The sequence below is a fragment of the Melanaphis sacchari genome, unplaced genomic scaffold (genome assembly GCF_002803265.2).
Source record: "Melanaphis sacchari strain LSU unplaced genomic scaffold, SCAv2.0 Contig65_pilon_pilon, whole genome shotgun sequence".
Classification (NCBI taxonomy): domain Eukaryota; kingdom Metazoa; phylum Arthropoda; class Insecta; order Hemiptera; family Aphididae; genus Melanaphis; species Melanaphis sacchari.
Window position 1 is genome coordinate 2,236,186 of NW_020271469.1, and position 23,189 is coordinate 2,259,374.

The 23,189-nt window shown below is 27.4% G+C and overlaps 2 protein-coding genes across 3 annotated transcripts; one reads left to right on the top strand and one right to left on the bottom strand.

Moving 5' to 3' along the window:
- Nucleotides 1-240: 240 nt before the first annotated feature.
- On the top strand, nucleotides 241-11,070 carry LOC112600518 (thrombospondin type-1 domain-containing protein 7A-like). Of its 2 annotated transcripts, XM_025347763.1 has the most exons (22): nucleotides 241-378; nucleotides 663-846; nucleotides 938-1,071; nucleotides 1,605-1,802; nucleotides 2,064-2,438; nucleotides 2,504-2,628; nucleotides 4,247-4,420; nucleotides 4,553-4,659; nucleotides 4,729-4,952; nucleotides 5,019-5,392; nucleotides 5,462-5,583; nucleotides 5,820-6,017; nucleotides 6,101-6,494; nucleotides 6,567-6,705; nucleotides 6,767-6,942; nucleotides 7,149-7,293; nucleotides 7,770-8,017; nucleotides 8,585-8,706; nucleotides 9,121-9,263; nucleotides 9,786-10,179; nucleotides 10,300-10,522; nucleotides 10,661-11,070. In XM_025347763.1, exons 2-22 carry the CDS (start codon nucleotides 732-734, stop codon nucleotides 10,713-10,715), a joined length of 4,185 nt encoding a protein of 1,394 aa, XP_025203548.1. In that variant the 5' UTR covers nucleotides 241-378; nucleotides 663-731; the 3' UTR covers nucleotides 10,716-11,070. The 2 variants fall into 2 exon arrangements, with proteins under 2 accessions (XP_025203548.1, XP_025203549.1); XM_025347764.1 differs by lacking the exon at nucleotides 241-378 and having other exon boundaries at nucleotides 531-846.
- A 565-nt stretch (nucleotides 11,071-11,635) lies between these two features.
- On the bottom strand, nucleotides 11,636-22,359 carry LOC112600514 (acetylcholine receptor subunit alpha-type acr-16-like). Its single transcript, XM_025347756.1, has 9 exons — nucleotides 22,281-22,359; nucleotides 17,895-18,040; nucleotides 17,351-17,395; nucleotides 16,990-17,099; nucleotides 16,098-16,311; nucleotides 14,520-14,700; nucleotides 13,496-13,648; nucleotides 13,227-13,393; nucleotides 11,636-11,868 (listed from the first exon to the last, which is right to left on the bottom strand). Exons 1-9 carry the CDS (start codon nucleotides 22,357-22,359, stop codon nucleotides 11,704-11,706), a joined length of 1,260 nt encoding a protein of 419 aa, XP_025203541.1. The 3' UTR covers nucleotides 11,636-11,703.
- Nucleotides 22,360-23,189: the final 830 nt, after the last annotated feature.

Sequence of the window (23,189 nt, forward strand, 5' to 3'; positions counted from 1 at the left end):
AGTGTGTACATATCTATGCCGTGGGAGGGGGGGAATGGAGTGTCTGACATTCTCTGTGGGGTAACGGATTTGAATGTGGGTGGGGTGGTAGTTTTAGTTTTTGTGGAGGGAGGATCATAGTGCAAAAGGAGTGCTATATGTATACCGTGTTACACGCGAGCACAAAGGAGCGAACGCAGTCGCAAAAGTCGACGCAAAAGCGTTTCCCCGGCAACGGAAATCGTTCGCTCTCCCCGTGAATCGATTTGTCCGCGGCCAGTTTTAGGTGTTTTCCAGACGTCTCTCTGTCTTTGCCGTCGTTATATCGTAAACGAACGGCATATAATAGTAGCTGGTAACATTTTTAACTGAAAAAATGCCTTTTCTTCGATCGAACAGGTATATGTTATTTTTTATGTCATTAACAGCCCGCGAGCACCTTAAACCGTATATGCATGAAACCGTCAGAGACGATATCATAACAACGTCCGAGCGAGCACGCGCGCGCACTAGTGTATTATAACAGCCTGCAGGGGTGTTGCGACCCGGGATCCTGTGACCGACATGTTTTCCTGCGCGATAGCCCCTTGCGTTTTCATCGCAATAAAATCTACACACTCCGTCAACGTCCATCATGTAATTTGCTACTAAAAACAGTGTTTTTATTTTGAATTCGTTTTCAGATGAATGTAAACACCGTCCTTTGAGCTTTACCACTGTCCGAGGAGCTTACGCCGTCCAAGATAAGCACGATGCTTTTCCATAGCATCGGATTACTGATCACCTTGGTCTTGAAAATCGGTTTATATCGATGCGGTTTGCCACCACCATCAAACGAAATCACTCAAAACTTTCTGTGGAATACTGGTAAATATCTAAAATAATATTTTATAACTCAATCTTTGTATCATCTCATATTATATACAATCACTTTACAATAAATTATATATTCACACAGATGCGGTAGAGTGGAGAATCGGTGAATGGGAACCGTGCACTAGGTCTGAAGACACTGGGCTAAATGACAACCAGGGTATACGCCGCAGGAAGATCACGTGTGTCATGGTTATACATGACGGAATAAAACTTGAGGTAAATTATAATTGATATTTCACTAAATAACAAATATTTAAATGATTTCATACTGTTATATTTATATTGATATAAATTATTTGTAATTAAAATGAGTTTCCTTGTGATTTTCTTTAATTGCAATTACCGCGGTATTAAAAAAGCATAAATTCGTTGACTTCTAATTTTTAATAACATATACAATTAAAATAATAATAGTTAATATTATTTTTATTTTTTATTAATATTATATTTTATAATTGTTTTAATATTTGTATATAATATAAATAATACATGTACATATGTACTAACAAACCATGTCACATGACCCATAGCCAAAAAACAAAAGGTATAATTATGATACGTGTTTAAATAAGAAAAAAATTATTATGGAAGGAAGAAAAATATTAACTTAGATAAGAATAGTTAAAAGTTAAAATATTGATGATAGCATGTTTGTATAACTATAATCATTTAATTATCACATATAATGATTTAAATTTAAAATATGAAATATAAAATAGTTTATTTCAAAATGTTTTTATTGTGAACAGGAACCAGTCAGAATTGAAGATACTAGTTGCCAAAATTTATCTCCCGGAACACCTCCTGTGGAAGTATGTTCACTTGAACAAAACCAAGACTGTGTAGTCACTGAGTACTCAAACTGGACAATCTGCTGTGGAGGAACACAGCGGAGGACGAGAAGTATAGTAATAGAACAGAAAAACAATGGAGCTAAATGCCCGCCGGTACAGTTTATTTTAAATTATATTAGCAAAGCATGCTTGGATCCTATTATGATTAATAAAATATTTTAAATATACATAATTCACATGATTTAATTTTAATTTAACGATACTGATAATAATTTTGTAGTAAACTCCAAAATGGGTATAAAATTATTATCTTTCGGAATTTTGCGCTCTAAAATATCTAATTAAGTTCTATTAAGTAAATAATCACATGATTAAACCATATTTTTAGCTTTTAATTTTTTAATTTTTATTTAGCTAACTGAATCGCGTGTCTGTGTACCAGACGAACCATCGTGTTCAAACTCCTATCCATTTGGATTATACCAACTGAAAGTAAATCAATGGCAACAATGTGTTCCATTTTCCGAACATACCATGGGTGATAATGATGGTATACTAAATTCAGGCTCACATTCAGATACTTTTTATAAACACTGGCCTCAAGTGGGCACACAAAAGCGATCTATGAGCTGTTTCGACGAATCTGGCATACTTGTTTCTCTCAGCTTTTGCGAGGATAAGCAGTTGCCTACCAATACCAGGGCATGTATCATAGCCCAAGATTGCGTTGTAAGTGATTGGACCGATTGGGAAGTTACACAAGGTGGATGCATTAGCGCAGGTGGAAAGGTATGTGAATTTAAGTTTCAAATTTCATTTTATTTTTATTAACTTCTTAATTTGCTTTAATACAGATCCGAGCCGAAGAAGCAATTAGGAAACGTCAAATTCTTCGTTTACACGAAGGACAGGGTTCACCATGTCCTCATCTCGTAGAAACAAGAACTACAAAAGAAAACTTACCACTGTGTTCTGATAAGTATGAAAATATTTAAAATAATTTCTAATGATTAATGAGCATTATATAATATTATTTTTAAAAAAAGGAATGATAAATAAATACTTTATAATAAAAAAAAAAAAATAAAAAATGTTGACGTACAAATACAAGAAAAAGAATTTTAAAAATAAGACATTATAACGCCGAATTTTTTACGGTTTACTACCTAACTAATCATCATTTATTGGTGGTAATATTTTTTCGAATAGTTAAGAATAATACTAAACCCATTTCCAAATAAAAATGAGTGCCCCTACAATAAATTTATATTTATATTTATCTATAATTATAGATAAATATTTGCATTCCTTTTGTAGAGGATATAATTTTAAAAAGGCAATAAACTACAAGATAGGTACATAACAATGCAGAAAATTTCTACCAATGTTGTTAATAAATCTGAAAAAATGTAGTAATGTATACACAATAGTGTGCGAAAAAAGTACTTGCAAAACCAACTTACTATTACATGTGTTTTACAAACATTTTATAAAAATAGCTGAACATAATTTATTGATTCAATTTTATCGTTTTGTATCACGTATTATTTATTTATTAAAAATCAATAAATTTAGAACAAGTTCAATTTGATCAAAATATGATATGATAATGTAGAATATTAATAAAACATAAGTATGAAATAAATAATAATTATATAATATATAATGATTATATTTTTTAAATACTGTGATTTTATTCGGTTTTCAACTATCGACATAAAATAATAAAAATAAAAAAATAAATAAAATAGATACGAAAAAATTTAAAACTTGTATGATGCAAATAGACAATTTGAATAAAATTGTGACGTGTTCACATTACCACCTAAGCTAACGCGCACACACTACTAGCAGTGTAGGATATCGTGAAAGAAATTAATTTTAAATTTATTTATTTAGCAATATTATAGTTATTTATATAATATAAATCATACTAAATTATCCAGTCAATGACTAAGAGTAATATCCTTGTTATGATAGTTAAAAAAAACTAAAAAAAATTTTTTTATTAAAATAATCTATTTTTCAATTTATAGTGAAAAATTATTTTATATTTTAATTTTAAGTCTAAAAATTCTTAAGTATTAATAAATTTAACATTTATTTTATGGAATTGACTTAATTTATTTTAAATAAATACATTAATTTTTTTGCATAAAAAATTATAGTTTCTTTAGTAAAATTATTGATTATCTTCATCAATTTCCATCATATTATGTAGATGTTTGATTATATTGAATTTTTTTTCTCATTTTAATCAATTATTTCTAGAACTACACAAATTGAACATACCTACTTTTCTTTTATTTTAATTATTAATTAAAGATAGTGTAAGTATAAGTAGCATTTTTGATTTTAATTAATTATAAATAATTTTGTTTATAACAATGTAAATACGTACATCAAATAACTAATTCCGTGGGTGAAAATTAAATCTAAATTATAATGTAAAATAATAATTTATATATATAAATATTTTTTTTTATTTTATTAGTTAGTTCCTAATCTTTATGATACTCGTACATATAAACCATAAAGTTATTTTTTTTTTATTTTTTTTATCATTCATGGCTTAATTAATATTTCATATATTTTAGATATAAATGGCTAATATCAAGTTGGAGCAAATGTTCACAACCCGTTTCTAATTCATCAGTTCAATGTGGTGGTGGTCTTCAATACAGAAACATCACTTGTATTGAACTTATGACCGGTAAATTTATGGATTCATCAATTTGTCGCATTCTGGATACTCCACCAACAATCCAAAGGTCAATAATAAATATTTAATAATACACATATAAATATATTTTTTAAATGATGATCGAATCATATACTTAATAAGAATACAAAAATTGATAAATAAAATATAAAAATAATTATATATTTATGTTTATTTTTAGATGCGAAATACCATGCCCAAGAGATTGTCAAGTTGGACCATGGAGCAAATGGGGCCCTTGTAAACCATCAAAATGTCCTTCTAAACACGAAACTGAATCACAAGAAGGTTCAACATATTTACTTATTTTTATTATTTAAAAATTCAAAATACTTATTAATGAAAATTTTTTACTAGAATTTGAAAATATCGGATACAGAAAAAGAACTAGAATTGCAAATGTACCACCTAGTGAATATGGTGTACAATGTCCTAGTCTCGAAGAAATCCAACCTTGTCAAAATCCTCAATGTTATGTTTGGGATTACGGTCAATGGGGAAGTTGCACTCTCGATGAGCCTACTGAAAAGTGCGGTCCCGGACAAAGAAGTAGACAGGTGTATTGTACTGCACATGATAAGGTAATTATGCAAACACACAAATTGTACTTACAATATAATTTCGCAATTTTTTAAATAAATTTATAGGAAGTAGTACATAATTCATTGTGTTCTAAACTCAAACCTTCAGAATCTGAACCGTGTTCTGTTCCGTGTCCAGAAGATTGCGTTGTATCTGGGTGGTCAGAATGGAGTGAATGTTCTATGGGATGTTCTATCGAATCCGATATAGGTGTTAGATATAGAAACCGTACTGTTATTGGACCTCCTGGAAAAACTGGGCACCCATGTCCATCCAAAGACGACATGGTACAGTTTGAAAACTGTAATACGCATGGATGCTATGGATTAAGCTGGTTAGTTTTACCATGGACAGACTGCAATGGAACATGTGACCATGGAACACAAACAAGAGATGTTTGGTGCATGAAAGGAAATGATAAAAAAGTCAAAGATGAAAAGTAAATAGATATATTTAAAATGCTTATAACTGCCTAAACAAAACTGAAATTAATATAATTGTTTTATAGTTGCAAGGAATTACCGAAACCAATCACTGTAAGAGATTGTTCCAAAGATTGTAAAAGTAAAATATGTGTTCTTTCAGACTGGAGTGATTGGTCAGAATGTCCTCAAGATTCATGTATAAATGGTAATATTGATTATCATACTTTATGGTGCTAATCAAAACAAATTAAATTAAATAATAAAAATCTACTAAACCATTTTATATTGATCATATGAATAAATTATGATAAATATATGTTTTACCTTATTAACATTTGTACAATTTTGAAATAATTATAAAACAAATATAATCGACTTAATTATTTTGCAAAATTACATATGTAAGAAATTTAACACAAAATAATTAAATATTTTTTTTAGAACAAACGGATTTAACTAAATTCAAACGACAACGGAACCGAGTTATTCTTGGAGGTGAATCTTGTGGTCCAATATTCGAAGAGGAATCATGTCCAATTCCAAATAAAATATGTCCTACATACAGTTTGGTTTTCGGTGCTTGGTCTCACTGTGAATTAGCAGAAGGTGTTACTTGCGGCCATGGTCTGAGAACAAGAGGTACCTATTGAACCATATTTTCATCTTAAAAACTGATAATATTATTTTAATTATTAATTTGTTTACAATTATTATTCTTATAGATTTCCGGTGTAAAGATAACGATTCGCTTGTTTACGTTGAACTAAAAAACTGTCTACAATCCTTAAATATTACACCAAGTAGTGTCGAACGATGCCACGTAGACTGCCAAACTCCATGCCAGATGACTGAATGGTCTCATTGGTCATCATGTCCTCAGCCATGTTCGGGTTTACGTACCAGAACCCGAGAGCTCATTGGAGATTCTATATCGCATCCAGCTTGTAAAGAAGTACGTCTCGTGGAAACAATGAAATGCCCGTGCTCTGAGTATTTCCCACAACCTACTTCCGATTGGTCGTTTTGTTTAACAAATGAAACTAATGGGTGTGGTGCTGGCACACGATATAGATCATTGGGATGTTTTAACGTGAATAATCATTTAGTCGATCCAGCGTAAGAAATATAAATTATATTCTCATAAATATGATATTATTATACTACTTCATATAATTTTGTTGTGTATAGATTATGTGGTGGTAGTACAGGAATTGAAGAAGAACCCTGTTTAGTACCATGTTCAATTGATTGTCAAATGTCTGATTGGAACGAATGGGGTGTATGTAATAAGTTGTGTGGACCAGGAATACATCATCGTTCTAGAACCGTAATTAATTTTAACTTACGTGTATTTTAGTTTTTTAATAATTAAAAATATAATTAAATAGATCGAAAGGCACGCAGCAAATGGTGGTAGGCCCTGTGGAGAAACGATACAAACAAAAGTTTGTAACACACCCTGTGACAGTTTCCAATGGACTACCGAACCATGGAGCCAATGTAAATTACCAGACAAGGATAAACTGAAAGGCTGTGGAGAAGGAGAAATGTTTCGATTAGTGCGGTAATTAAATAATGTGTTTAAAATATCGTAAACGTTTTTTACGATGAAATCATATTAATTGTGAGTTTTTTTTATAATTTTATTTAACATATTATAATTTTAAATATTAAAAATGTCTTTAATTACTCATTGCCCAATTGTCATATTAAAAATTTTATATTTTAATAATCAAGCTAATATTTATTTTTATTTAAATTTTGTAATAGATGTATTCACATTAATACTGGAATAGAGTTGTCAGAAGAATACTGTGATTGGACTACACGACCAGATGGAGTAAACTTGTGTACAATCGCATGTCCTGGAGATTGTGTATTAAGTAGCTGGTCAGATTGGTCAATTTGCCCAAAAGTAAATAACACATTTGACTATTTAGTATTGGTTTCTACTGTTTCTAGTATTATCATTAAAGTTAATTATAGACATCAAGAAATGTTGTAAGTTTAAAAATTATTTTTTTTATAAATTTAAAAAAAAAATTAAAATAATAAAACTTTATATTTTAACTGTTGCGTCTCGTTGAACAACGCCGATTCATATATCCACGTGGAAACGACAATACTGGTATATTAAATATATAGAAAATCTATTTAATTTATAAAAATACACTAATTTAAGTACAAGATGTTTGGTGAGCGGTGCAGTTACGACCTTACTCTGAAATTATTGCTAAGACAAGAGTTTGAGTTGTGTTATTACAGAGCCTGTGATATAAATTATCAGCGTTATTACAGAGTCCGTAACATAACTAATAATTATTAACAAATAATCAAATATAATATAATATTTATCATCTTATCTAACGACAAAAATAATTAATTTTAAAGGATTGCTTACCATCGCAAGAACAACAACGGACCAGATTGTTGCTTAGAAGTCAGAGCCCAACCGGAGCAAATTGTCCAATAGCCATACAAACACAGCCGTGTCATTTGAACTTCACATGCTTTAAATACTCGTGGAAAACAATTACAAATGTATCATGTTTACCTTTAGGCGGTAGTCCGTGTGGTGAAGGTATGACCGTTGGAGCAGTGTATTGCGAAAGGAGCGATGGTAGAGCTGTTTTAGACAGGTAATCCGCTCGCTTTTCATTAATTAAAACAAAGCTTGTAAATTTTAGCATAAGTATTTTTTTTTCTGATGAATTTAAAAACATTTCAAGTAAGATTCCTTTTTTAGGTACATATTATACTTCCTTAATGTTGCACAAAACGTTTTTACAGATTTTTGCATATTTATTGATTTAGAGTTATTTTGTTTATTTAGTATCATTAGTATTATTTTTAACTTTTAAATATATTCTCATATTAAATTGATAAAATTAAACAAATATTATGAATTTTTTTTAATTTCCTTATCAAGAATTTTTAAAATTAGAATTGGAAATGTGTATAGTAGCCAACTAGTATTTTTTACTTCTATCAATAAATATAAATAAAATTAAAAAAAAAAAATTTAAAAAAATATAATGTATTTTATTTTAAATATTTTTCAATTTTGATCATATATTTTGGTGTTTTTAAATGCATATTAAAAACAAAAAAGTTACATTTTTAGTACTATAATTCCCAAGCTCAGCTTATCACATACTCCTATTATATGTATTTATCTATTTATATGACAATTATTCACCTAATAGGTTTTGCGACGATCAGCCAAAACCAAGTCCGTTAGACAAATGGTGCTATATCGATTGCCCAGTCGATTGCGCTCTTGAAGGCTGGTCACCATGGAATTCAAGTTGCTCTTGTAACGACACAGGTAATTGTAACAGTGTTAAATTTTTTATATATTAATCTTTCGTGACGAGTGTAGTATAAAATCATAAAGTATGCGCTACTTTATTACACTATAGCTTATTTTTTTCAATTTAAATCAAAAATAATAATTTTATTTATTACCTACTTAATATTTACTATTTCAAATAAAGTAGTCATTTTATCATTATTCCATTGTAGTAGTATAATAAATTATTACATGTTTTTAAAACTATGTTTTAACTTTTTTATGATTGCATGATGATAATATCTGCTATAATATTCACAATATAATTTAAAGCATATTGAAAATAGACTGGAATCAATAATTACCTTGTGCGCGTCACTAAAAAGTACCTAATCGATTTAACAAAAGAAACACACGCGTTGATAATTTTGTGATTCCTTGGTTTTAAAGGAGTGTCACGCAGAGCTTATACGGCTATGAACCCGAGTGCAACGGGCAGACAATGTCCTATGACCATTGAACAATGGAAACCTTGTCCAGCTGTACCGTGTTATACTTGGTCGCTTGGGCCATGGTCCGCATGTCAACTCCATGTACGTATTTTAAAATATATGTAAATTACAACCATAAGTGGAAATTGGAATTGGAATAATTGATAAATCCGACCATTTTAAAGAGTAGATTAACCCCTCCATTCCATAAAATACACAATGATTATTTATAATTTTACAAATTATATAAATATTATATAGTCAAATTTATTTTAAAATATTTATAAATATTATTAAATCATTCAAATATTCAAAAACCACCGAAATACTAACCGCATGCTATTCCTAATATATATCAAATAAAATTATATTAAATGTATAATAATAGAAAATATAATGTTGGCAATGAAATCATTAGTAAATAGTATCGATCGGCTTAAACATAGGTGTAAAATAATTTATTAGTCATCCTCCCGCCCTAGAAGTTTTTCGAAATGTTTACGCATTCCTGCAACTATATTATAATTACTATAAGCTGATCGCAGTTCTTCGCCAGCAACACAAACGTGTTTAGTAAAATATTATTCGATGAATAATTCGTTTCCATGTATTAACGTGATACAGGGAGCCGCATGTGGGCATGGTATGACCACCAGAAACGTGACGTGCGTGAGAACCAATGACGGAGAAACAGTCGAGTCTACTTTTTGCGGCTCTTTGGGCCAGCAAAAACCATTGTCCTGGCAGAACTGTTACGTATCCTGCGGTCCTGGCTGTACCTTGTCCGAATGGAGCCAGTGGTCGCACTGTCACGGGGATTGCGAGAGGGAGACTATTGGCTACGAAACGAGATCCCGTACGGTAATATCTCAATCACCGGCTGGCACTACAGCTTGCACCGATCCTCTGTGGGAAACCCGTGATTGCCGCATACCACCATGCATGACCTATGATTGGGCATTAACCCCAAACGCTGATGTCATATGTCGCAGATCTGACGGACTTGTGGTTATGGAATGTAAGTTAAATAATAAAATGTTTTCAACGTCCCGATAATTGAATATATTATATTAATTTATTTATATCTTTAATATAAGTAATGTTTCGACGTGTTAACCTGATGTATTAAACCTTTCAGCTTTTTGCAACCAATCAGAAAAACCAAAATCGATGTGCAGTACTTTGCAAGGTAGCTATATATGCACTAAGGACATCTGTATGCCAGACGACAAATTGCAATGCGACCAAATGACTACTTGGGAGCAACTGAAACATGATCCACGCGTCGTCGAATACATATTTTGCTTTGGATTTGTTATAAAGATGGTTATTATAATTGGTGTGATCCTCTATTTTTTGCGGTGAGTAAAAATATTCTTCGGCTTAACCTGATTAAAGGTAATTTATCTTACAGTCCAAATGATATTGTTTATTACCTCATTTTGCTTAAATTAATTTCTTTTAAAATAATAGTAACATTTTCTTTATTATTATTTTAGTCGTTCAAAGAAACAGAACGAGTGCAAATACCACAAACAACCGGATTTAGCGTAAGCTATAAGCAACATGGCGAAACCCAACATATTTACATATTATCAACTATATAAAATAATACCACATTTTTCAAATTATACAATTTACTTACAATTAAGATATCCCCCACCATTAGTTAGGTATCGTATATTATCTAAAACTAACATAATTTAATGTTTGAATGATAATAATTATTTGCTAAAATTTAGATATGACGGGTCAATGAATTTTTTTTTTATTTTTTTTTACTATACTCGTAGAATATTAATCATATATATTACACTATTAAGTATTATGAAGAACTTGAATGTTTTGTAGTTTCTTAGAATTTTTCTTGAAAATGCAAATCAAATTTACATACCTATCTATATACTTACTATGGTTATAAAAACTTGTTCAACTGTTTGTTTTAATAATTCTTGTTCATGTTTTTGAATTTATGTTTTTGTTAAATGTTATGTTAGCATGTATTAATTTTTTTTTGTCATACACATGTATTACATACGTTCATACGTTGAAAAATAAGTGATCTAAATTATTCATGGCATGTGCATTTTAATAAATATTTATTTGTATACAAGTTCATCAAAAAAAAAAAATATCCTTTAATGAATATTATTAATTAAAATACATTTTTTTTTTTTGTATAGGTGATATATATATATTTTTTTTTTTTAATATATGACTAATATCAAGTTATAAATATTAATCAATTAACCATAGATACTCATAGACATTAATTAAAAATATAAAATTAAATTTTACTTAATAATTAAAGCCAAAAATATGCATTATAATCAATAAATAAGTAATTATACTTTTTTAATATTAAAATTAAATATTAATATAATTAAAAATACCTTTGTTTATAAATTTATAAAAATATAAGAATTATAAAAGAGCAAAAAATCGATACGAATAAAATAAAAAAAATTGTTCCTTGATAGAAACTACTAGATAAATACATAAATAATTATTGATCTTTGGTGAAATATAATTTTTATATTATTTACTTCAGAAAATAAACCACCATAGCAATGAACAAAAATAAGTAAACAATAAACATTGATCTATCCAAAATTAGAGCCAAATAATACCATTGACTTTCTTTCAATTGAGGATGTTTTGATCTATCTTCGATTGATTCATCTAAAATCTTATCTTCATCGTCGTTCTATAATCAAATGTAAAACATGTAGAATTAATTTCAAAATATTGTCAAACTACAATTATTAATCATGATTAAATATTATATTATGTTATAAAGTTTAAATTTTTTTTTTTTGTTTTTATTTTATAGTTTTATACTAAAATCCAAACATGATACTGCTGAAAATGAATGAGAATTGCCCTTCTCACTTTGCTCACATCTTGTATAAAGTTTTATGTTATGAAATTGTAAGGTAATAATATTTCATTAAGTACATTTTTATGGAGGTATAGCAAAGGGTTTACTAAATATTCCTTTGACAATAATAATTGTATGTATATTTAAAATCTTCACTTCTATCACTAATCAACTTTTCAACGGTTTTAAGTTTCTGGTACCCCTGGGCCCTGATAATAAATTTTTAATGAAAATCCCCTTTCAGATTTTTTTGACGTATAAATAAACAATTAGCAAACCGTTTTCTTTCAATACCTCCACGAAAACACACCTATCGAATTCAGAAAAAAAATTAAAGCGGAATTTGATTAAACATCTTATGGCTTATACCAAAATTTTATTAAACATTTTGTCAATAATTTTTCCTATCGTGTAAAGAAACTATTATAGCGCAAATGAATTAACTATACTAACTACACACCTACATTATTCTAAATATTCCTAAGTCTCCATAAAATGAGAAGAAAATTGTTTTCGGTTGAAGTGTACAATCATTTTTTAACTATAATTGAAAATTTTAATTTTAGCACGGTTTTAAAATTGAAACAGAATTTCAAACCGAACCAATAATAATTCGAGAGTTGCCTGTAGACTGCACAAAAGTCAATTCGTATGTTTACCTATAGACTGCCCGGAAACTGATTCGACAACTGCAGGGAACCAATTTATATGTATCTTTTTAAATACTCCTATACTTGAAAAAAATGTTAGCAGAACACATAAAAAAAAAAAAAAACGCCAATTTAAAATCAATATACATTCTTCATTATTTTGGATAACACAACTAACTTGAAATTATTATAAAATCGTTAAGACACTTAACGACGTACATATAATCGTTAATAAGTGAAAATAATTATCTATATTTCAAGTACAATTTAATACAGGGAATATTATATAAATAAACCAATAATAATAAATTATTGGCCGCAGTGTTAGTGATAAATGGTAGATAACCAACGCAAGCGTATTATGATACGATTAAAAAACTAAGTGTTTTAATATTTTAATCTCTTCATGGTTTTTTGTTTATACAATATACATATATATGTATAAATTATGTTTAAACAAAAAAAATAAAATATATATTTATATATATATTTTATAACCTTCAATATTTACTACTACTATCGACAATTATTTACCTTTAATGATGTAAACCTCATGACAGTTCCGAATTTCGTATTCAACAACTGGGTTATATATTTAGGTACTTTATGGTCGGGTTGTTTTGATTTAGCTAGATTATGTAACAAGACCGAGAATACCATCGATAGAGTAACCATGCCCAATGAGTTTGAATAAAACATTACTGAAAATCAAACGATTAGCGAAAAATTAAACAGTCAGGTAATATAATAAAATATATGTCTTAAGAAAATCAACCATGTAATATTGTACACACGCAACTTACCTATTAACGGAATACGATCGCTCATGATGGGTACATTGCTGGAAATCATCATTAACAGTATACATATCATGACCAACGTGACACCGCTCAACATAAATTTTTCCGTCGACTCCGGAGGTAGCCAAAAGACGGACAGCGTCAGGAATACGATGACTAAATTATAAGACAGTACAAAAATGATGCATTATACGAATAATAACAACTATCATAAACATATAAATTTGATCCATTATTATATTACGGACTATGCAATATTTTTCGAGCTAAATATTATTTGATAATAACTTGTAAAGATGTACATTGCAATTAATTCAATAATATAATACATATTGGCAAAATTACGGATCAGGTAAGTTTTGGTATCATAGTACACTTTGCCTTCAGAAAAATACATTAAGTGAGAGATACAAAATATAAAAATAAATATTTCTGCACGGAAAATTAGTACAATTTTTCATTTTTATGAGTAGATAATAGGCTCATCAGGGGAAAAGGCTATACAAGCTATACAGCTTCAAACCCCAAAAAAACCAAACTTTTTTTTTCTTAAGTGAGTATATTTTATATAAAAAAAAAAATATCTATTTGGTGAATTAAAATCGCTTTTCTCAATATTGTTTCTCACATCATGATAAATTGAACAATAACTTAATTACGATAAACAGTATATTATAAGCTGGTACTAAAATTATTTTTATGTTGCGTAAATGTGTGCAAACATGTTATAAAAATATTTGCGTAAAGTAACAAATATTTAAATAGTTACCTATATGTTATACAACTAAAAGTATATTATATTAATGTGTATTGCGATAATGCTATGATTCATGAGTGAAGTTAACGGCCTTTCATGATGTAGCACTTATGAAATATTTTTATATGTAGCCTTTTAAACATTTTCCATCTAACAAAAAAATAGCGTATTCGTCCCTGGATATTACATTTATACTGAGTAAAATTTATATAGCTACGTAGTATAAATATTTAGTTTCACGTATACTAATACGTATAATTAAATATGTACCTAATGCTGGAATGACGATAATACTGTGATAGGCAGGTATTTTTCTTTTCACGGTAATACTGTAGTGAATATCCTCGTATATATCGTTGGAATTACAAGAATAACTCTCAACTCTCCGTCTCTGCGTCACCTTTGTAATATCCCATTTACAACCCTCGTCCAAGCTTATCATGTCAGCAATCTAAAACCAAGAAAATCACGTGATTATTAATTGTCAAGCCCGGATTAAGGGGAGAGAGGCAGTGCCTCGCATAGTCGAGGGCCCACAACGGATATCAAACAATAGTGGGTCCCTGGCAATTAGTACTTTTTTTTTTTATTGATTCAAAAATATTTGAATAAAATACATTAACATTCACTTTAAGCTATAATATTATGTATGTTATTTTTATTATTATTATTATTATTATTATTATTATTATCATCATGCTATCGTAATATCAACAATATCGTCTATTTTTAGCAGGATAATATGGTAAGAAATAGAATTTATAGAAATACCTGAATGATGATACTCCGAATACAGTTATTACCATCGATTTCGGATTTATGACGATTGAAACATTATTAGTAATCATTAGAAACTAGGTATTATAGACTTATAGATAAAGCTAAAAGAAACTTAAAGTAAATACTAAAATTAAAACAATATGTCACACAGAGAATAATATTTACTATACAATATTTAATATTAATTTTCAAGAAATTGAAAAAATAGATTAAAATTATTAAATAATATATTTATCGTATATTTTCCTAGTTATATATGCGTGTTGTGAAAAACAAATACTCCGAATACAATCAGTTGCTGTCAATTCGTCTGTTGGTATTGTATTTTTTCAACAGGCGTTAATATAGTTGGTACAGAAGTTTTTTTTGTTATGAAAATCAAATTAAAAATGCCTTATTATTTAATAAAAAATAAATTTCTAATTATTGGTTTTTAATGAAAAATAAAATATTTTCAAGAGCTTATTTTAACATCATTGCATATTTTTAGAGCATAAATGATAATTTTTACGTAAATTATCTTACTCTAATTTTATATTGATTAAGTCCCATAATATCAAATATAATATTTTAAAATCCATTGTTTAAAAAAAAAAAAATTAAATATTAAAAAGATCTTAACATTAATTTACAAACAAAAATCATTTAATATTTTAGATCAAACGTGTATATTTATTGATAGCTATAGCTTACAATGAAATTAATGCAAACAAATAAACATTATTTTTTCCTTTGATAACTTTAACTGAATAAAAAAATATAATATTTAAATTATAACGACCTTAGTCGTATTATAATTTGTTTAAAGTCAAAAAGTATTAATTTAAAAGTAGTATAATAATATTGTCATTGCGATTTTATATTAAAAAATATAATTAATCTTTTATAGAATCCTATAATGAATGGTTATCTAACGCACGTTAGAATTATTTTAGACAGCAATACTAACGTTTCGCAATATTCGAAGACGTTTACAAATAGTTCGTATTTATTGCATGCATTAGCTAATGCGAACAGTAAAATAATTATATTCCAAAAAATAAAACAATTATTCAAAAATAATCGTACCTTTATTTTATCATTGATTTGCATGCTAACGGAATTACCATCGTATGTCCAAGAACCTAGTCTCAATGAACAGGTATGCTCTCCGAACGGCCAATTGGTCAAGTCTACGTCGCAAAATACTCGATACTTGGCTGGTGGTATCCAATGAACTTGTCCACCTGAACGAACTACACAGTTAATCTTCCCATATGTCTCGTCATGATGTCCGTCAGCACTGTGAAACAACAAAAAAGTCAATAAGTACATTAAAATATACATACCTTTCAATTTAACCGTATTGATAAACTCTAAAATTAAATCAGTTTAATTTCTGAACAAATTGATCGCTCGCCCAATTATGCATAAAATTTAATACTTGTGCAGTGTGCACCCCAAAATCAATTTTCTAGCTACGTAACTGTTCAAATAAAATAAATTGAAACTAAAAACTACTAACTACCTATAAGCTATAGCCAAGTAAGCATTTATGCTTCAAATAAAACTAAAAGTAATTTCATTTTATTGCAAAATGTACTATAATTAAAGTATGAGAATAACTCAGTTTTTTTCCAAAAAAAACTTTCGATGAACTCACCTATTGATACTTAAATAACATAAACTTATAAAGTCTCTTAAGTAATTTATAAAAAAATATATTTTTAAATAAAAACAAAATAGTTCTAAGATAGTTATTTTTTAATAATTTTCCCATACTTACTTAACTATAGTTTAAGTATTAAATATTTAAAATGTCTTTTTTAATTTTCAACTAAAACGAATTCGGTAGTCCAAAATCATTTTATAACTTTAAGTTTAAAAATGTAAAATGCCTGCCGTAAAAACATCAGCCAAAAAGCGAGCTTTATACGTTTATTATCCAGTTTTACAATATTTGTCTATAAACGATTCCTACCTGTTGTAGGCCACAATATCGGGCATCCATATTTCATCATAAGCCATGTTTACAGATTTTATGTTTCCGTAATCTGATTCATTCCACAGAAGTTTTTCATCTTGCCAAGTCTACGAAAACAACATTTTAGCAACAGTTTACCAGTACGAATAGTGAGCTTTAAACTTTTAAGACCAAAACGGTCTATTATATTATATTTTTTCCAAGTAAACCCAAAAACATTTCATTAAAAATTAAAAAAACTTTTTAGGTTCATACAAAACGTATGTTTTAAGATTTAAGATTGATTGTCGACCCATAACCATTTGATTATTCTGTTTCAATATTTAAATATAAAATATTAGGTACATTTTATACTTACCATCGATACCCACGCGTTAATGGTCATAACCGAATTTTGAAAGTCCTGCAAACATATATATTTCACAAATGATTATAATATAAAATATTTACAAGCAGATGATATACAATGATTCGTCATAAAATGTATATAAGCTAGATTGTCTTTTATAAGAATAAACAAACTAAAAATTAAATGGGTAAAGTATATTATTCCAATGTCTCAATATTATTCGTGAAATATCAATAATACCGTTTTAAACTAGATAGAACATAAGATTTAAAATGAACAATCAATGCAAGATAACTTTTTTTATTTTTGCTACTCAACAGAAAAATATTAATTATAATAAGTAAAATAATAAAAATCATTAAATTTAATGCATATTTAATATGATTTAATTTAAGTACATTTTTTTTATCAAGCACTTTTAATCTTATATTTTGTTTATAAGTTTTTCAGTCTATTGATTTTTTTCTAGGATTTATTCGTGCTTTCCTTTTAATGCACATTCCAGTAGAGAGTTTGTACAACGCTTAATATACTCGCATGATCTTCTACTCACCAGATCAACATATTTTAAAACGGTGTTGACTGTGACATTCGTCAGATTGTCACTGATAACTGGTCTTGAGTGTCTATCGTAGAACCTCAATAAATCTCTTCTCAGCTTATCCGTCCACGTGTCGTTCCAATTTTGTTTCCCATTACCTTTAACAAAATATCGGGTACAATATGTCTATTAATTATTCACGTATTTTAGTATATGGTACTATAATGTAAGTAATACGCATTTTAATCTCATAAATAGTAAATACAATATCGCTTAATTAATTAGCTACATAATATTGATACATAATTCAACATGATTAAATTGATTTAAGTGTATTAACAGTAATTCGATGTCAGTATATAAAGCTTTTCGGAACCAATTGTTTTCAAAGCTCGATTATGTAATGTATGTCACCTATTTTATACGTAAATGAATAATTACTATTCAATATTGATTATTGATTATTTAATAGAAAATTGTATAAAAATAATTTAACATTTATAGTGAAACGAATTTTACTCGATCAATTATTGTGCGTCACTATTAGTAATCATTATTTTCACAACAAATAATTATGAATTATTAATGATATACTGAAAACATATATGTATATTATAAGTAATTCATAATATCATAATTTCTATGTACAAGTAATTGTAGTCTATAAATAAGTAGGTGATTAATTAGTTTATCTTATAACTATTAAATACGCCCAACAAAGAAGTGTATATCTATAGATTTATGTAGCTATTAGATGCCCTTTAAAATTTAATAGGTAATACTACATATTATTATATTGCTATTGAAATATCGTCTTGGATTAGTACATTGTGTACTAATAAGAATAACTTCAGGAAAAAACTTCAGTTTTATAAGACAATCATCTCATTCAAAGATTACTAATTATGTACTTTACACGTAGTAACACATAATTAAATACATTTTGTATAATATTATGTTTAAAATATTGTATGAGAAAACGTTTATAAAACATATTATCTATTATACCCACATTAATAAATAGATCTCTTCTCCAATATTGATTTAGATTAATATTAATTATTACTTATTAGATAAAAGATTTTTTTTTAATATTATAGATTTGAGTGTACTTGACTTTTAAAATCCATAAATGGGTAAATGGGTACTCAAACCTATATCTTTAGTAATAAGTAATAACTATGTTCATTATGTTCAATTTGTTATCAAAAACAAACATAAAAGTAAAATTTAATTATTAAGTTAAGCTTAACTCAAATCTTTAAGTTTAAAAAAAAAATTATTTGGAATTATCAACATTGTTTTGTATGTTTTCACTTTTCAGTATTGTTTAAATTAGCATTTCATTGTTCAACTTTTTTCCAGTTTTTTTTTTTTTTAATCGAACTATATTTTTATTACCAAATTAAGAAAAATTTAAAATTTACTAATTTATAACAAAAATCTTCCTATGTGTACCTCTTCAAATTGAGCTCGAAGTGTGGTAAACCCAAATGATTACAAAAAAATATATTGTTAATACATACAATCCAAATTATTCAATTATTTATTCTTGTTCACGTTTTAATATTTAAATACATTTTTTAATCTTTAAAATTAATCCGCTCTCTTGAATTATAACGTTTAATAGCATTGATTTTATCATCACCATAATGTTTACATTTGTTAACAAATTATTTTATAATTTACGTACAAAATAATAATTTTTACTGTTTATAAACAATAATAATAATTGACTGTAGTCTGTAAATACAATTAAAAAAACAAATAGACAAAGACCGACGCCACAGCGAAACACTTTCAAATATTCAGCATTCATTTTTTTTACACTAAGTTTTTATATAGAAATCTATAAAAAGTTGTATATATTTTAAAATTACTATCTACCTCAAAATATGAATTTAACATAATACATAGTTATTATTTTACTCTGAGAACGTTATATTATAATATTATGCGCTGTTTGTAACCGATTGAAAAATCATTATTTTAAATGAAGTTCAATTTGCATTGTCTATGATTGCTATACTATCTATTTCTCTCATAAATACGAACTACGATTATTATTATTATTATTAAATAGTGCAATAAGCTAATTTCTAATGCATAACAAGCATGAAATATGTTAATAATAATTGACTTTATTATTGCTGTTAATAGATTTAAAATATTTTTAACAGCATATCTATTATTAATTATGATAATACCATTGTTTTTTTTTCACTAGTCTATAATAATATGCTCACACATCATGATTATAATATTGCTTAAGTTTAACCATTTAATAAAATAAATAACGGTCAATTTTTCGCACGCATATAACCATTAAAACCTTATAAATATCATTGATCACTAATGAAAGGAACGATTTACATTATTTGGTCAAGTAAGAACTCACACGTAGTTGTAAAAATGTGGCGCAATATGCGAGATCTATTTCGTGTGTCACCAAAGACAAGGGATAACCAAATGAAAGTCTCTGTCGCCTAGGAGAAAGCCTAGAAAACGCGTAGACCTTTGATGGAGCTACCTGCGACTCTGTCCGGTCTGACCAAGTTGTCTCCTTTTATCAATGCATGAGCACCAACCAAACTATCGAGTGCATGCGCACCTACCTCAAGAGCAAAAGCTCTCCATACAAGATTCTGATTCTGTGAGCAACAACTGAACTTCTTCCTTTTCAATAAGTTAAGCCAGAGTTGTTTTTTCTTATTTGAATTTAAGTGTTCCATAAGTTGTTCCTTAATTAGTGTTACCTTACTCTTTTCCAAAGAACATTCAATACTTCAATACATATTCACTGCTGCAAATCTAGTAAAAATCTAGGTACATGACTAAAATACTACTTATTACTTCTATAGTTTCTTTATATTAAATTTACGTAACAGTGTACTTGATCACTTTCACAAGACACGACCTCGAAAACCCTCCGAAGATCAGGAGGAAGGTAATAACTATCTTTAAAACTTTATTTCTACCATAATTTTTATTCTCTTAATTTGTACGTTTTTACAAGTTATTATAAATATAAATGTATCAATTTTGTGCATAAAATGTTTTTTGAAAAACCTTAATATATAATTCAACAATTTTCCATTGAATATTTCCATCAAAAGTCCATCTTGAACTTTTATCAAATTTCATCGTTTAATTTTAAATAATACAGACAAAAATCGAAAAAATATTTTTTTTTCTATTATTTAAAAGTATATTTACAATCTATAATAATAATAGCACAATAGATAAATTATACAAATAATAAATAAAAATAAATATACAGAAATACATAAAGATATTAATATGTTTGTTCAATCTTGGCATTAATATTTAGCCTTTTAACAGGATTTCATAAAATATTAAGGAAATTGAAAAGATAAAAAAATTGTATGATTGGTAAGTTTATTATAAAATCTATAATTATATTGGTGGACTAGGTTTTTGAGTGTGAAGATGTGTTGACTTCTAATAAATTTAAGTCAGAGGTAGTCCATGGCCATCCAGAAATTAGTCTTAAACTAATAGCATGAAATACTTCAGGTGGTACAAATATTGTACAACTTTCTTTGGTCTAAAATTTTGATAGTGTATGACCAAATGAGAAGTATAATAGCTTTAAAAAAGAGTATTTTGTTTTTTTAACTAAGTTATAACTTAAAAATTACATAATAGCTGCTATTATTTAGGCTTTTGTACAAAAGACCGAGAGATATATTAGAGATGATTTAAAATTCAAGACGTTCAAATTTTTGATATTATAAAAATAATATTATACACTTAAGTAGGAAAATTTGATTACAAAAATAAATAGTTTTCTAGCTAAAAATTTGTTTTTATGATTTAATCACTTATGAATCTAAATTTAAATTTTTAAAATCTATTTTTTTTTTAAATTCATTATTAGGTCTTGATATTATACAATTTTAAATCATACTGAAAATATTAAGAAAAAAAATCTTAAGTTATTTTTTTATTTTGGTGTTACACTTCTCAAATAAAAATGCCATTACACATTTAAATATTATTTTATTTAATTAAATGTCAAATAATTGTATCAGTTATAACTATAAGAGAATATTTAATTATGAACATAATTTTAAAACCAAATACAACTAAACAACTATTTGATTATTACGATAAAAAAACTCCACAAACACAAATAAAATACAATATTTATGATTAAATAATTAAATATATTATTTTTTATTTTTTTTTTTTTTTACTTCCTTTGTGTTATCAATTAAATATTATTGGAACTATAATGGAAATCTGTAATTAATTTATTGTAATATTTTCAATAAAAATTTAATAAAACATATTATAGAATCGAACCGAAAGTGAACAAATATTTAAAAAAAATAACTTTTATTTAAATAATTTCATTTTTTTCGGAACACGTACCTGTTATTGCACCATTTATATTCACAAATTTAATGACGATAATTAAATATAAAATCCTTTTTAAAAAACAATTAAACATAATTGTTATTTGAAAAGGTTTAAAGTACAATATAATACCGTAAATTCGAACTATAAATTTTAGAAATGTATATCTGTAGTATATAAAAAACTATTTCAAACTGAGAAAATAATAATAAAATTATAGCTTATCACATTCGTATACAAGTTGTTAATCCTCTCAGTTGAATCAGAACATTATGTGTTGCTTAAAAAACGGTTTTGACACAACTGAGTGCTGATAATTTTTATTTTTATTTTAATAGTAGTTAGATTAGCGACCGCATGATAAGATGGTATTTTGTTTAAAATAAATCTTTTTTTCCTAGTAGATAACAGCTACTATAACGATTAAATAAATTAATGTGGTGGTCAAAATGTCTAAAGAACGAAAATCGTATACAATACCTTTGAACCTAAACCTCATGTAAATACTAAATGATAGATTTATCAACAAACATTAGCATATTATGTTTAATCTTCGCGTAGTTGACTTAACGCATAATAATGCTAGTGATAGTAGTATTAAATTTATATTACAGTATCAATAGTTTGTAGAAAAATCACTAAAGTTACATTATTATAAGTTACATTGAAAACCAAATACGTCCCTTATAAATTACAAATTTGACTTTATAATTGCACATGAATATCTAAGATCAAATAACCACTACACAACGTGATCTACGCTGTGATGATTTTATTTGTAAAAACGATTTTACTTTACCGTATTAGTAATAAAGCGCCGCTCTGGTGTGAATTCAAGGGGGGTTAAAGTTAGGCTAAAGAATTTTGATCCACCGCTTTAGAAATTATATACGTTAAATATATTTTTTATATGTATAATAAATA